The sequence below is a fragment of the Microtus oregoni genome, unplaced genomic scaffold (genome assembly GCF_018167655.1).
Source record: "Microtus oregoni isolate MIOR12 unplaced genomic scaffold, Mior012 000056F_ref0000123, whole genome shotgun sequence".
Taxonomy (NCBI): domain Eukaryota; kingdom Metazoa; phylum Chordata; class Mammalia; order Rodentia; family Cricetidae; genus Microtus; species Microtus oregoni.
In genome coordinates, this window is record NW_024543832.1 from 11,797,397 (window position 1) to 11,814,170 (window position 16,774).

The 16,774-nt window shown below is 39.9% G+C and overlaps 1 protein-coding gene across 2 annotated transcripts in view; it reads left to right on the forward strand.

The window, feature by feature from the left end:
* Adk (adenosine kinase) overlaps nucleotides 1-16,774 on the forward strand; it is a 386,675-nt gene that overhangs the window by 36,174 nt on the left and 333,727 nt on the right. For both annotated transcript variants that reach the window (XM_041638898.1, XM_041638897.1), the window contains exon 2: nucleotides 10,954-11,028. In XM_041638898.1, the coding sequence (XP_041494832.1) occupies nucleotides 10,954-11,028 (75 nt within the window). The remainder of the gene's footprint in view (nucleotides 1-10,953; nucleotides 11,029-16,774) is intronic.

The following is a 16,774-nucleotide window of genomic DNA, read 5'->3' on the forward strand; positions in this document are numbered from 1 at the left end:
GTAATAAGGCGTCCCCTCTCCCAGTAAAGTTTACCCCTGGGTTCAGGGACATCATTTAGGGGTTGGGAGTTGGGGGAGGAATTTTATAAGCTCAGGGATCATTTTGAAAAAAAAAAAGAGGGAATGATGGGATAATAGATTTATAATTGTGAGTTACTGCTTTTAGACAAATATATTGGTATCCATTCTTGTATATTGATACAAAGTTAAATTATATTGACTATTGTATGCATGCATGTTTCTATCTCTGTTTAAAACATTTTTTATGTATTGACATATTGTATTGATAAATATATATTGTATATGTTTACCATATTGCAATGTGCATTTCTACCTCTGATTAAGATACTTATATAATGTTTGTGTATTGATATATATTTACCATATTGCAATGTATATTTGTACAGTGTTTATATTTGGAGGTCATTATCCTCATTTGTTACACAGTTGTTTATTGTCTTAGTCTTTAAGTTAGATAGATATTGAGAATTATATAGATAAATAGTCATCTAAGTTTGTCATTTATAATTAGACTAATCAGGTTCTCTAGATATATAGAGATTATACTCAGTATAGATAGATAATCTTCGACCTCTTCAAAGAGCAGTAGAAAATGGCCTTTAATCTAACTCAGAGTTTCGTGATAGTGAGACACAATTGCTCCTGGCAACACCGCTCTATTCCCGAGAGAATGTTGAGCACCAAAGACACTCCACCTGGAGCCTTTCTATTTGGCAGAACTGGCCTTTGGGCAAAGAAATGTCCATACCTCAACCACTGACAGAGATACAGAGCGTGCATCAATGGATAAAACAGGACTGTCATATCCTGCCAAGACAGGGTAAGATAGTTTTGAAAAGTTCCTTGCCTTTAATAATGGTATGTCAGTTATGTTAGGCCTTAGCCAAAATTGGTTGACTCAACATTACAAACAAGACTTTGGGTGATTGCCCAGGTAGTCAGTTGTCTCTGTCAATTGTTGCACATTTTGGATATATCTCGTTTGTTGAGTAGTGTTTATTCCCTTCTCAGATCTTTGACGGAGTTGAAGATTATATAATTGTAGTTACTCTCTACATTATTTGGACTCCTTGAGATAGAATGTTTAGCAAAGCTTTTATTCTCAATATTGTTTGTTATATTTATTATTTGTTGTTATTGTATATAGTTGTATTTGGTTTGGTTCGGTCTTATTTAGACAAAAAGGGGAGATGTAGGGATAAGTCCCGCCCCTAAGGGGGTGTGTTTGCCTATAAATTTGGCGAGCATGCTTCTTCTGCTTTCCTGGTCTCCGCGGGAACAGTGGTTCTGTAAGTCTATTTCGCCATTAAAGCTGTATATGTATTTTTACAATCTGTCTGCATTCGTTTACGCTGTTACACTCATTATTTTCAATGTTCTCTCTCTGTGTCACCCCCCCTTCTTTTTGTTTGTATGTTTGTTCTGTTGTTGTTTTTTTGTTTTGTTTTTTTTTGTTTTTTGTTTTTGTTTTTTTTTTTTTTTGACTATCCTGAGACTTATTCTTGAAGTCCAGAATTGGCTTACAATGTAAGAACCTCTTGTCTGGCCAGTCTAGTCTACGATGCGAGTTCCAGGACAGCCAAAAAAAGAACCTGATTTGGAATTTCCCTCTGTATACTGCGATTACCATTAATGAATAAAGAAGCTGCTTTGGACCTATAGCAAGGCAGAACTTAGCTAGGCAGGGAAAACTAAACTGAATGCTGGGAGGAAGAAGGGCAGAGTCATAGAGAAGCCATATAACCCGCTGGAGACAGATGCTGGGCACTTTACTGGTAAGCCACTGCCACGTGGCGATACACAGATTAATGGAGATGGGTTAAATTAATATGTAAGAGTTAGCCAAATAGAAGCTAGAGCTAATGGGCCAAGCAGTGATTTAATTAATACAGTTTCTGTGTGATTATTTCGGTTCTGGGTGGCCAGGAGGAACAGGCGGCCTGCTATTACAAGAATCTCTTGTCTCACAGCCCTGTTGATTGCTGGAATTATTGTTGTGTGACATAGTGATTGATTCATATCTGTTAGATTTATTTGTGTGTGTGTGTGTGTGTGTGTGGTGTGAGTGTCACACTGGGTGGAAGTTAGAGTACAATTTACAAGAGTTGCTTCTCTTCTCTTTATGTTGGTCTCTGGGATGGAATTCAGGTCCTTAGGCATAACTGTAAATGTCTTTACTGTTGAGCCATCCTACTTGTCCTCTAAATTTTTATTGCTGTGTGTTTGATTATTTTGACACATGGTTTTTTGTCATGTACCCTATGCTAGAATTATAATTCATTTCATTATATTATTATTTTAGTCCTTTTATATATACAAATACTCACTGTATGGCCTCTACTGTAGTCTGTTTTGGTGAATGTTACATTTGATTTTGATTTAATTTCTTTCTTTAATGTGTGTATGTGTTCATGTGCATATGTTGTGTGCATATGTGGAGACCAAAAATAGATATTGTGTGTCTTCCTCTATTTTTCTCAATTCTGTTTTTTTGAAGCAGGTCTCTTATTGAACCTGCAGCTTGCCATTTTGACTAGACTGGTCAGTGAGCCCCAAGGATCCTCATGTCTCTGTCTCCCAGTGTTGGGAATCTAGAGGTGGGATACACACCCAGCTTTATGTGCTTTCCCTCCTCTGCTTAAACATTTATGTATTTGCGTGTCTCTCTGTGTATGTAAAGACATGTGCCATGGTGAGAATGTAACAGTCAGGAAATCCACAGGGAACTGGGTCTGTCCCTTTACCATAGGGGTTCTAGATATTGAACTCAGGTTGTTAGACTGAGCCATCTTGCCAGCCCTTTTGGTTCTTTTCTGAGGACATGAAGCACTTAACTACTGAGTCACCCCTTAGTCTCATTCAATAACATTTCGAGTGGAAACCTCATGCTGCAGTTGTTTAATTTAGCATTTTATAAATACAAACCATGTCCTTTTGTTTTAATTATTTTAAAGATAGGATTTATATAGTATAAGATAAATTTAGACTGGACAGATTAGTATTTCTGTTACACTTAAAGGGTTGAATAACTATCATTGCAGTATAATTTTAAAACATTTTTATCAATTTAAAATGAAGCACAGTAGCTGTTAGCAGTGCCTTTCCGCCTGTCCCATATCAACATCCATCCTTTGGCAACTGTGAAATCTACTTTTTTTTTGCCTCTGTGAATTCTTATTCTGATGTGTCATGAACACAATCATGTGATATAAGTTCATCCTTGTCCCTTCTGATTATCAGTATTTCATTCCTTCTTATGGTTGAATACATCTTAGTGTGTAGATATATTTTGTTTACCCAGCTATGTGGGTTATTTTCACTGTGGTTATTATGAATAATATTGTACTGTAAGCATCCATGTGTAAACTTTTGTTTTGCCATATGTTTGTTTCTCCTCGGAAGGGACACAGTTTCATAGGATAATTTTATGTTACTTTGTGAACAAGAATCCCCGAAAAAATGCTGACAACAAAGGCTGCCTGACTCATTAGAACTTTAGATGTGGAAATGATGGAATGCTGCCAAATCCAGAGCCAAATTATCTTGGACCATCTTTAACCCCCTAACAACCATTTATTACCTTCCTCTCTATATGACCTAATAGCTTTGTGTCCGTTAGGTAAACCTTTTGGAATGTACAAACAGATCTGAGACCTATAGTGAGATATTCCAGCTTTTCTGATGTTTCTACCAGTGTATCCAGAAAGTATCTGTTACTATAAGACTTCATAAAACTGTTACCATGTTGGAACATAGTATTTGGGGAAACTATACCTGTGCATAATCACTACCAGTTGGCTTTGGAATAAACCATTTCTTTTTTTTTTCCTTTTAGGTGAAACAGTTGCCCCCATCCTCTAGTTTTCCCATCTTCTTCCTTCTCCATTGCCTCCTCCTCCTCTTTCAGAAACTACTGAACTGTTTTCCCAGTGTGGCTGCATCATTTTCCATTTCTGGTTCCTTAGCATTCTTGTTCCCAGTCTGCTCCGAGTCCTGTGTACTTGTTGAGGCACATCCTAAGCACTCAGGCAGTCTCACACTGTCCTGAAACTCTGCTTGTGCGTGTGCAGCCTAGGCAGGCGGTCGAACCTTCCCTTGTCTTCCTTGAGCATGCTCACAGCGATCGCAGGAACATTTAGGATGTCCCAAATCCTCTGTGCACATTTATTTCTCACACTTTTTCTTCTATGTTTTTGGTTAACTTGTTTGTTCCAATTGCTTCAAGCAGCTGGAATGTTAAATAATTGCAGCTGGTTGTTTTTGACAGATACTCTTAGGGGAAACTCTTAGCACAGAGCAAGATCAGGTCAGATATGGGAGGCCTTGCGATTGGAGCTTTTGAAAGGACTGTCAGTAAGCTGAAATGATAGCAGCTCTCTGAAGTGACGCTTTGAAAGAGCACCAACACATTTCTCTCTTTTCTAGGGCTGCCTGGCATCTGGGGTTAGTGTTTGAGGGTTGCTGCTTTTCAGATTTACTGTGGGTTGGGGAGAGACAGATAGGAATAGTGTCCTCCTCTGATTTCTATTGCTGCGACGAAGGTTATACTGAAGCAACTTGGAGAGGAAAGATTTATTCAGCCTGAAGTTCCAGATCACAGTCCATCATCAAAGGAAGGCAGCGCAAGAACTCAAGCAGGGGAGGACTCTGGGGGCAGGAAACCAAGCAGAGGCCATGAAGCAGTGCTGCTTGTTGGTCAACTCCTGGCTGCTTTGGTTTGCTTTCTTGTACAACCTAGGACTACCTGCTCAGGGTCTGCCTCCCTCCCAATCCCATGAACTAGGCCCTTCCATATCAATCATTAATCAAGAAAATGACCTACTAGCTTGTTTACAGGCAACCAATGGGGGTTGTTTTCTCAGCTGAGGTTCTTCTTCCTAGAGGACTCTAGCTGTGTCAAGTTGACAAAGTCTGCGCGGCACAGTGAGCATTTCTGTCAACTTTCCAAAGCTGTGTGTGTATTTCCTTCAGGTCTGGAGGTTTGGAATCTATTATCTAAAGATGAGTCTGTTTTGCAGTCTGAGCATATTTATTAAAACATTAAGCTGGGTGTGTGGTCCATGCCTGTAATCCCAGTCCTCCAGAGGCCTGGCCATAAGTTACAGTGCAGTCTAGACTACACAGCAAGACTCTGTCTCAAACAAACAAATGTGGCAATACTTCAGTATTCTGTCCAAATAAGATAATGAGCCAAATTTTTACTTATGGAGTTGCTCTGTCAGTCAGGCCAGACCTGCGAGGAGATTCCTAGCACGGCCTCATTCATTTGTGAGGAAATAGTGCAATATTTTAGATGCACACAGCACTCTCTGATCTGTGTGTCAGCCTTCCACTTTGGCGGTTTCTTTCTGCAAGAAATGTGTATATTTAGGGGCTGGAGAGGTGATGGAGTTAAGAGCCCTTACTGATCAGTTCAATTCCCAGCACCCACACTGGGCCTATAACTCAGGTTCAAGGAAATATGGTACCCTTTTCTTACTTCTGTGGGCTTGGAAACATAAGTGCGCGCGCGCGCGCACACACACACACACACACACACACACAGTAAATAAGAGTAGAATAAAATCTTAAATAAAATACATTTATGTTCAGATTTCAGCCTCTTAGAGTCAGCTCTTGCTCTTCTCATGTATCAGCTGTTGGAGGAGTACTCAGTTCATCAAGACTGATCCCACCCTCTGTGGCAGGGTTTCCTGATAGCCATCTACCAACATCATATCTGGAAAGAGATGAGCTTCCATAGCTTCTGTATTTGGCTGAAACAGTTATGATACCTAAAACCACAAACTGTTATTCTCCGGAAGAAATCTGTTGTCAAAGATAATCTCCAAGGGGACTGACTAGTCTGGCCACCCATTGTCAAAGAGCTAATTAAAACCTCTAAACTAAGATGGAAAGCAGGAAGAGGAGATTTACTCAATGTGACTGTTGGGAAGAGTGACAAAGAGATTCAGCCGAGCCACACAGAATCTCTCTTCAGAATCCTGAAATGAGATCCAAAATACTTCTTTCTCTTCTTGTCTCTTGCCTCTTGCTCCTCCCTTATTCCCTTTCTTCTCTCCTGCTTCTCTCCTTGTCTCTCTGCCTGTCTCTCTCATGTCCTTACGTTAGCAGCAGCCTTTCACTCGGTTACTCTCCCCCTCCCTCAACCAACCTCCTGAACTGACCCTATTGGCAGTGTCGTACCTCTGCAGGGCCTGCCAAAAGGTAGCCACTTAGCCTTTCTTCTTCATTTTCTCATTACACCCTGTGAGTTTGAGACCAGCCTGGTCTGCAGGACCAGTTCCAGGACAGCTGAGGCTATCCAGAGAAACCTTGTCTCAAAAAAGAAATAAAACAAAAAAGTCTTTATACTGTGGACACAAAAGCAACTCTCAGCTCAGGGTAAGAGGTAGTGTTAATTTCAAAGATGGGAGGAGAAAGACCATGGCCAAAGAACATGGCCAAGTTCATTAAAGTAAGTGATTAATGACAGCAAGCTTTTAAATTCATGTACATGGGCTGCCTCCACCTAAGGAGAGGTCTGAGAGGGCAGCGTTGGATGAGAAGAAGGTAGAGTGTTCCCAGATGTGGGATTTGGTGGGCAAAATAGATGGGGTTACAGGAGCAGAACATAAATCTAAAAAGTTAGTCCCCCCGAAACAAAGACGAGGTTGCAAGGTGGGCGTAACACGGTAGTCATTGGCAGTCATATAAACTTTTGAAATCAGTGAGTGGTTGTAAACAAAAGCATGGTTGTCATTCCTGAAACATGCAGTTACAGAACCATTTGTAGTTGAGGTTACAGGTGGGGCATAGTCCAATCCTTGAGAAACAGGTTTAATCATAAACAAGAATGAACCTAGTTTGTCTTTACTATAAAATGGCTTTTTAGACCTAAGCTGGAGGCAGGCTAGTTCCTCGGTGGTTTACTCTGGGGTCAAATACAAGAGAGCATATCAGGAACACAGATTTAGGCTACACCAAGCTCCGTGTTCTAACATGGAAGCACGTTTCCTGAGGTTTTTGTAGTAATAGAACAAAGAAGGCTAAAAAAGAAGTTCCTTCCCTCCTTCCCTCCCTCCCTCCCTCCCTCCCTCCCTCCCTCCCTCCCTCCCTTCCTCCCTCTCTCCTTCCCTTCCTCAGTCCCTCCCTCCCTCTGTCTCTCTCCCTCCCCCCACTCTCTTTTTAGTGGTGGAGTTTTAAGACAGGATTTCTCTGTATAGCAGTCTTGGCTGTCCTGGAACTCACTCTGTAGACCAGGCTGGCTTCAAACTCAGAGTTCTGCCTACCTCTTTCTCTGGAGTGCTGGGATTAAAGGCGTGTGCTACCACACATGGCAGCAATGCTTAATTTTAAAAAATGGGTAAGAGTCTGACATGGGTACCCACACCTATAATTCCTCCATTACCACTTGAGAGGTGAAGGCAAGAGGATAAGGAATTCTAGGTCATCTTTAGCTATAGAGAGTTTGAGGCCAGTATTGTAACAGGCCTAGCATTGAAACAGTGGAAAGAAGAGGCAAAGAAAGGAGTTAGAGGCAAGAGAGAGAGCGAGAGAGCTGTGCTCTGCTGAGTACTTTTAAAGGGTGCTCATGTCACATAGCTGGCAGAAGGCACCTGACGACTGGTGATGATGTCACTGCTTTGGCAGCAGAGCAGGCTGCTGCTGCAGCGGAAACTAGCATAGAGATCAACACAAAAATTGTTAAAAATATTTTTTTGTAAAAAAAATTACATTTCCCTACACACTTTGCTTTAGTTGATGATCATATTGGTTATTTTTCTGTAGCTGATATAAAACACCATGACCACAAACAACTTATGAAACAGAGTTTATTTTGGCTTTTGATTTCAGAGGGAGGTATATAATGTTGGGGGAGCTATGGGGGGGGGGGCTGAGATCACCTAGAAGGAACTGAAGTGGGTGAGGCTGTGAATTCTCACTTCCTGCTCTCACTGATGTTCTTGGGAAGTTCTGCCTCCTGTGGACTCTGTGGCCTCCTCCAACAGTGCCTCCAACTGGGGACTATGAATTCAGACACTGTAGCCTATGGGGGACATTTCTCATTTAAACCACTACAGTTTTCCTTCTCTTCCTCCTCCTGTTCTCATTTCCTTCCTCCCTCTCCATTGAGACCTCTTTTCTCCCTTCATGGTCCCTTCTTTAGTATTATGACTTATACCACCCCAAGTACATATACATACATAAAAATTAAAATCTACAGTTTAAAAAATTAAAACATCAAGTATTTATTTATCTGCATCTGAGTGCTGGGATTAAAGGCGTGTGCAACCAAGGTTGGCTGACATTTATAACTTCATTGTGGAAAAGAACTGGCTAGTTGGAACTTAATATATTTTAATATAAACTTAAAAGTGAGGGTTGAGAGAAAGAGAGGCACTCAAGAAAACAAGACATACCCAAGTATATGCTTCCTAAAGGGCAGCAGAGGCAAGTAAGATACCCAATTGTAAGTATGAATTCTAAACAGAGAGGCAAAATCATATGGAGAAGTATACTTAGCTATTTTCATGACTTTCAAGTTATATCTCAAAAGGCCATTAAGAAGCATTTCCTCCCAGTCCTCTTGATAAGGGGGCTGCGTGAGATGGCTCCACAGATGCCCTGGATGGAATTACTGTCTGATAAGGTGAAAAACCCAGGAGCCACCAGAGCTGCACAATGAGTGTGGTAATTTTCTTCCCCTGTAAATATAGTTTCTAATGAGAATCCTAAGAAATTTTAGGCTTGCAGCAGGGATGGGAGAAGAGCCTTGGATGGTTAGTGATTCAGTTAATGATTGTGCTATGGAATTCTTGCTTCTCTGCTGGCTGGAGACTTTAACTGGATTCCAGGGTGAGAGGCTCCCTTTCCTCTGCACGCCCCTAAGTTTCCCCTGCCTTTCTATCCTGCTTCATTATAAACATGAACATTTATGTTTAGGTTTATGCGTAGTTAATCTTTCATTTCTCTAAGGTGAATATCCAATTGTGCAACTTTTACTTATATTTGTGCCTGTTTTGTTTTGTCAGCTGCTGAAAGAGAGGGCTAGATTGTGTGTGTTTAGTGAGTCCATACATATATATACAAGGTCTTGGGCTCCTTGGTACTAGAGGGGTTGAAGAAATTGTGCTTTTCCCCCCTGCCAAGTGTTTTGAGCTATTTTATTTGGTGCATATATACTTTGTATTGTTGTATTTTTGATGAAATGACCTATTAACTTTTATGAAATATCTGATATATCTTATTTGTAGATCTCCATATTTAAAAGTGTACTTTCTCTGATAGTAATATAGCAACTGCAAGTCACATTTTTTATGATTAGTGATTTCATAGCTTTTCTCTCCCCAAATCATTTTACCCTTTCTATGTTCTTATATATAAAACTTTTATATAAGTGTAGTATATATTATATATAGGTATGTATAGTATATATCCTACACTTATATTTAAAGTATATTTCTAAATGGAATATATAGACTGGCTTTATATATTCAAATGTTTCTCTACATCTGAATAGTTATGATGCAACCATCTTTGCCTTTTTTTAGAGAGAGAGAGGGGGTGGGGGTGGGGTGGGGGTCTTGCTGGGTAGCAGTGGCCATGGAGAGAGCTCTCTCTGTAGACCTGGCTGACTTGAACTCTAGGAGATACTCTGTTTGAGTGCTGTCCTGCCTGTCAGGGTTGCTTTTCTTTTCTTTTTTCCCCACCACCCCTTTAATTTGTCCCATCTTGAGTGCACATCGTAGAGGATTGTTTTTCTTTCTTTTTTTTTTTTTTTTGATTTTCGAGACAGGGTTTCTCTGTAGTTTTTGGTGCCTGTCCTGGAACTAGCTCTTGTAGACCAGGCTGGCCTCGAACTCACAGAGATCCTCCTGTCTCTGCCTCCCGAGTGCTGGGATTAAAGGCGTGCGCCACCACCGCCCGGCTGAGGATTGCTTTTCTTAAATAGGTGCTTTTATTTAAAAATTAGGTGTGTGATCCCCGGATAGTTGTACACACCTTTAATTGCAGTGTGGGTCGGCAATAGTTTTTGGGTTAGACAAGATTTATATCTGATAGAAAAAAGATAAGAATAAATGGTTTTTTTATATAGCATTTGTATTGTATAGGGTATCACATGGATTAGTGTTGCTGTAGCTATGATAGAATCTTGACCACAAGCAGCTTGGGGAGGAAAGGGTCTGTTTCCCCTCACATGTCACAATCACAGTTCCTTATTGAAGGGACTTGGGGCAGGAACTACTGAGAGACCATGGAGGAATGCTGCTTACTGGCTTGTGTCTCATGGCTTGTTCAACTTGTTTTCTTAGAGCACTGGGAACCACCAGCTCAGGGGTAACACTGCCCACAGTGAGCTGGGCCCTCCACATTAATCCTTACTCAAGAGAATGTGCTTAGAAAATGTGCCACAGGCTTGTCCACAGGCCAGTTTGGTGGGAACATTTTCTCAGTTGAAAGTCTATCTTCCCAAATGACTCTAGCTTTTATTAACTTAACAGAAAAATCATTGGTGATTAAATGTTATGACAATAATAAATGATCATTTTCCGTGTTTCAGTTTTATTTCATCTATTTTAATCTTTTTTATGTGTATGACATTTTACCTGCCTAGCTATATGTACACCTTATGCATACATATATAGAGGCCAGTACAGGATTCTGGGTCCTCGGGAAGTGTTGTTACAGATGGTTGTGAGTCACCATGTGGATGCTGGGAACTGAATCCAGGTTCTTTGCATGAGTAAGACGTGTCTTCACCACTGAGCCATCTCACTAACCTACCCAATTTTTTTCTAAATAGCTTTATATTACCTCTAAAATATTATCCTACATCTAATTGGTAAATCAGAGGTTTAATTAAACTAGATGTTAGGCTTTTGTTTAGGTAAAGATACATTTATTTTTATATTTGTGTTTTCTAACTTCTTTTTTCTTTTTCTTTTTTAGTGAAAATGTGCTGTTTGGCATGGGAAATCCTCTTCTTGACATCTCTGCTGTAGTAGACAAAGATTTCCTTGATAAGTAAGTATTAAATACTGCATGTATACAGCATTAAATACCCGTGCAGAGAGATTAAACTGTGGAATTGGGCTGGTAGGTTGGCACAGTGGGTAAAGACATGCCCTGCACAGGTTGACAACCCAACTTTGATGCCAGCAACCTGTGTAGTGGAAGGAGAAGACTCATTCTGGCAAGCTGTCCTCTGACCTCCACCACACACTTGCACATGCTTGGACACGTGCACACACAATGAGTAGATAAACACAAAAAGACTACTAATAACAGTAAGAGTAGGATTTATCCTATAACACCTCAGTTGGAGGACAACTCAGGAAATTGAAATTTATTAGTTCACTGTTACTTGAATAATTCACAGTTCAGCACAGCTATTTTTTTCATTACTAATATTTTTCTCAGTTAATATTTATTTAATAATAGGTATGATGGGCCGGGCGTTGGTGCACACCTTTAATCCCAGCACTTGGGAGGCAGAGGCAGGTAGATCTCTGTGAGTTCGAGGCCAGTCTGGTCTACAAGAGCTAGTTCCAGGACAGGCTCCAAAGCTACAAAGAAACCCTGTCTCAAAAAAACAAAAGAAAAAACAATAAAAATAAAGAAAAATAAAAAAATAGGTATGGTGGTGCATACTTGTAAGCCCAGTACTCAGAAGACAGAGCCAACAGTTTCATTTAAGTTTGAGGTAAGCCTGCTGCACAATAGGATCAAGGCCAGTCTGAGTTACATGAGACAATGTCTGGAAACAAACAAACCAACAAAAAAGAAGCCACACAAAACAAAACAGTTCTGATAAAGCTGCATTTCCACATGCTAGAGAGTAATACTGAGATCCTACTTCACACTCTGTACAAGAATTAACTCAATATGGAGCAAAACCCTAAACTTAAGAACTAAAATTATAAAGGTCTTAGAAAAAGACCTGAGTACATTTTGTCTTGGATTTAGTACTAGATTATTAAATTCATTATTAGTAAAAGGACAAGCAATAAGAAAAAAAAAATGGACTTTACCAAAAATACAAAACTTTTCCAGAGGACACTATGCAGAAATTGAGGTCTGGATTTATAGTAGGGTGCTTGCCTAACATGTATAAGGTGGAGGCGTAAGTCATAAACAATCCCACACCAGTTTGGAATTATGATTAATAGGGTGGTATTTATTTAAAGGGGAAAAAACTTACAGATCACCGTCCCAGACAACAGCCCTCTGCGCAATCAGGAAGGAGTCTAGTCACTGGAAACGGAGCAGACACACACACACACACACACACACACACACACACACACGTGCGCGCTCTTGCATGCACGCATGATCAAGCTAACCCACAGGATAGGAGCAAATCTTGTTAGAGTCTGGCATCAGGTATTTAGAGCAGTGGCTCTCAACCTTAGTACACTTCCTCATGTTGTGGTGACCCCCAAGCATGCAATTATTTCATTGTTACTTTTTAACTGTAATTTTGCTACTGTTATGAATCATAAATTGGTTATCTGATATGTGACCCTCAAACAGGTTGGAAACCACAGGTTGAGAACTACAGATTTAGAAGATGAAAAACTTCTATAGCTAAAAACAAAGCCAGGGTCAGTGAGATGGCTTATTAGGTAATGACATTGTCACCAAGCCTGACGTCATGAGTTCAGTACCTGGTCCCTACATGATAAATGGAGAAAGGCCACTCTTACAGGTTGTCTTCTGGTCTCTGTCTCTGTCTGTCTTGTCTTGAGGGAGGCAATTCCTTAACCGAGAGGCCTCTTCCCAGGTGGCTCTAGTTTGTGTCGTGTGGACGAGAACTAACCAGCATATTGCTCTGTTCCTTTTCATCCAAATAAAAATAGAATGTAGGTTAGAAAAATGTGTAATATGCTTCAAAATTTGTTCATTTTAGTTTTAATTTGTGTGTTAAATTACATAAATCTACTTTTAAAAGAAGAGCTTAATAATTTTCTTCTTGATTAGGTTTTCAGAACTTTATGGGTATCAAATTATTTTGTGTGTATCTCTGTGTAGGATGGCCAGAGGTTCATATCAGGTACTTCCTTTATTGCTTGCTACTAATTTTTTAAGATAGAATCTCTCATTGAACATGGCACTTCACTTTATGTAGGTTTCTTGGCAAGCAAGTCCCTAGGATCCACCTCTCTACCCCCTACGCTGTCATTACAGATGTGCACCTCTGTACTTGGCTTCTTTGTGGGTGCTGAGGATCTGAATGCACGTTTACTCACTGAGCCATCTTCCTAGCCCTCAATATCTTCAGTTTTTGAATTGGAAAGTTGCTAGTTTGCCTTGAATGAACCTGTTTTCAGAATACAGTAAGCATTGCTGTAGTTTAGAAATAGGAATAGGAAATAAATGTAATATTTATATACCGACCATTAAAATTTTCTGAAATATCCTTATTGTTTATTTTCTTATTATAAATGTAGTTTTTCTCTGAGCTATAGAGAACAAAATAAAGATCTTCCATTGAAAATAAAAACAGAATTAAGTTAATTAGGTTGGATGTATCTAATTTGGCAAATATCAGAACTGGAAACTAATAGACATATTTGTGATAAGAAAAAGGCTACCGGGAAGATCTCCTGTGGCATACTGAAGAGACAGTGTGGGTGTGGGGGAGATGTGGAATATGTACATGCCTCCAGATGAGCACTGGTCTAATAAGGAGAGTAACAGAAGAGGGTGGATTAATAGGAAGGGAAAGGGAAGGATCATATAAGGCTTTAGTAGATACAAGTCACAAAAGGAAGGAGAGAATTCATGGAATGGTGGCTGGAAGAAAAGTGACATCATTAGAAGTGAAAATACCGTCTTAGTTAGACTAGTTGAAGAAGTGCATATTTTCTCAGAAATCCAGGTCTTTTTGACAGAAAGCTTGTAGGCAGAGAAAGCATGTATGAAATATGGTGTTTAATGTTTATTTAAAGTTGATTGTAAAATTTACTATGAAATCAATACAAATTATTTATGAATAAATAAAATACATTATAAATGGGTATATAGTAGATTTGAGTGTGAAAAAATCTTTAATATCAAGTGAGATTGTACACATATAATTGTTTGGTTTTAATACTGCCAATCTAAGTTTTATCACACATACTAGATAAAGGCTCTACCATTAAGTTTTATCTCCAGATCCTTCCCTGTCTTGCCTTTTTTTTTTTTTTTTTTCTGTCTGTCTGTCTTTCTGATAAAGTCTTGGTATATAGTCCTGGCTTCCCTGAAATTCATTGTATTGACTAGGTTGGCCTTGCTCTTGTGGTAATTAACTTCTGTAGTGCTTGGATTTTTATTGTAAATATGCTTTTCTCCCTGGTTCAGTTATTCCCTCCCTCCCTCTCTAGTTCCCTCCCTCCACTATGTACACTGTGTTCTGCCTGCGTGTATGCCTGCAGGCCAGAAGAGGGCACCAGATCACATTACCATGTGGTTGCTGGGAATTAAACTTAGGACCTCTGGAAGAGCAGCCAGTGCTCTTAACCACTGAGCCATCTCTCCAGCCTGGCTCAGTTATTTTCCATTCTAAAGCAGGATCTTAGCTTTGTCCCAGGTTGAAGTAGAAATTGCTCCATAGCCCATGCTGACCTCAGACTCCTTCTGTCTTCCTACATCAGCCTCCTGAGTGCTGGGGTTACAGACACACACCTCCATGTTTTGTTTGTTCAGTCCTAGGAATCAAACTCAGGTCTTCGGGCATGTTATCAACTAAGCCACACCTCCAGATGGCAGCTTAGATTTTATTACCAAATTGTGTTCTTTTCATGGGTGTACACTTCCTGTGAGATTTATTCTAGTAGTACTGATTGTAGTCACAAAAAGCAATCCTTGAAATCCTAAAAGATCAAAGTTCTTTTTTGAGACTTGGCCTCTCTAATGTAGCCTTGACTGGCCTGGAACTCATTATGTAGACCAGGCTGGCCTCAAACTCATAGAGATCTATCTGCCTGCCTTTGCCTCCTGAGTGCTGGGATTAGAAGTGAGTGACACCATGTCTAGTGATCTAAGTTCTTAGGTTAAGTCCCTGAAGTCCAAAAGTTTCTCAATGCACAGTCCTAAAAGACTCAGAGTTTTAAATCTGGAGAGCTGAAATCTCAAAACCTGATTTCCACTGGGGGCTGGTGTGGGGGTACCACAAGCTGTGTGAGCAGTAGAAGTATATTTTCATGTTAGGTGAATCATGTTAGGTGGGATAAACACGTATTTGATGTGTATATATACATGTTTCCAGTGGAGATACGTGTGAATCTGAATGGACCGGATAGGGAAGATCTGGCTGTCACTGTGGCCCATCACTACTTGATCAGCCTGAGCTTGTAGATAGCAAGTTCAGAAATACCGCTGGTCTCTTAGATCTGGGAGGTAGTTTTCTTCTGGCTTAGATATTCGAACTCCAGGTTCCCAGGTCTTTGGATTCCGGATTTTACTGTAACACCCTTTCTTTACCTCTTCCCTGGGTCTTTTGACTTTTGACTTTGGACTGAAAGTTACATCCAAATGACCTCTTGTAGAACTTCTTTACCTCTGTAGCCACAGCAGCTAACTCCTGCAGTAAATCTCCTCCTATATATATATATATATATATATATATATATATATATATATGTATATGTCCTGTTGGTCCAACTTTTCTGGAAATTCATTACTTGTATACATTAGGTATTAGAAGAGCCAGATATAATTTCTTCTTCTTATGGTACTTAACAATATAGTAATGGAAGATATCTATTGTTCACTTGTAAAAATGCTGTGATAGTATAATGGCATATACCTATCATTGCAGCTCCCCATGAGGCTGAATGAATCCCTAACGCATAGTGACAAAGATGTTATTAAGGCAGGAAGATTATGAGTCCAAGGCTAGCCTGTGCTATAGTCCAAGCCCCTCTGTCAAAAACAGAAGGCTTTGGTAAGTTATGAAGCTACTTAATGTGGTAGGGAAGGAAAAACTAATTATTACTAGCACTTCAAAAATAGAGTCTCAACTGTAATGGCAAGGCAATAGCCATTCTTTCAAATGGATGAGGTCCTTACAAAATTTATAGATCATAGCCACTCTTCAAGTACAAGTGCTGGGATTTAAAGATCACAGAAGTAGAAATGTGTGAAAATACAAGAAGCCAGGTATGGGTGGTGATATGTTTACAATTTCAGTACTTTGGTCAGGGATACTAGGAGTCATAATTTAAAGCCAGTGCAGTCTTCATTGGGAGAAATTGGAACAAGCTAGCCAAACAACCAACAAAACTCCCCTCTCTTCCTCCTGTCTCCCTCCCTCCCCCCAAGATAGTGTTTCTCTGTGTAACCCTTGCTGTCCTGGAACTCACTTTGTAGACCAGGTTGACCTTGAACTCACAGATCTGCCTGTCTGTGCCTCCTGAGTGCTGGATGTGTGTCACCACTACCGTGGCAATAAATATCTTCCTGTAAATTACTTCTTTATATCCTGTATTTGCCCGTTTCCTTGTAGTACAGTGCTTGGCTTCACAAAATAAGAATTTAACAATATCAGCATTCTGATGAACCAATGAAAGACACTTGCCAATACAGAGATGCCTGCATCATTACAAAAGATCACAGGGTAAAACTATTAGCGATTGGACTGTTGAAGATAATAACCTTGTTTTTGCACTAACAGGCATTGAGCCTAGAGGCTAACATGTGGCAGGCAAGTGCTCTACCACTGAGACACAGCCCATAGCTTCGATTTTGAAAAAAACAAAACCAAACCAAAACAACAACAAAAACA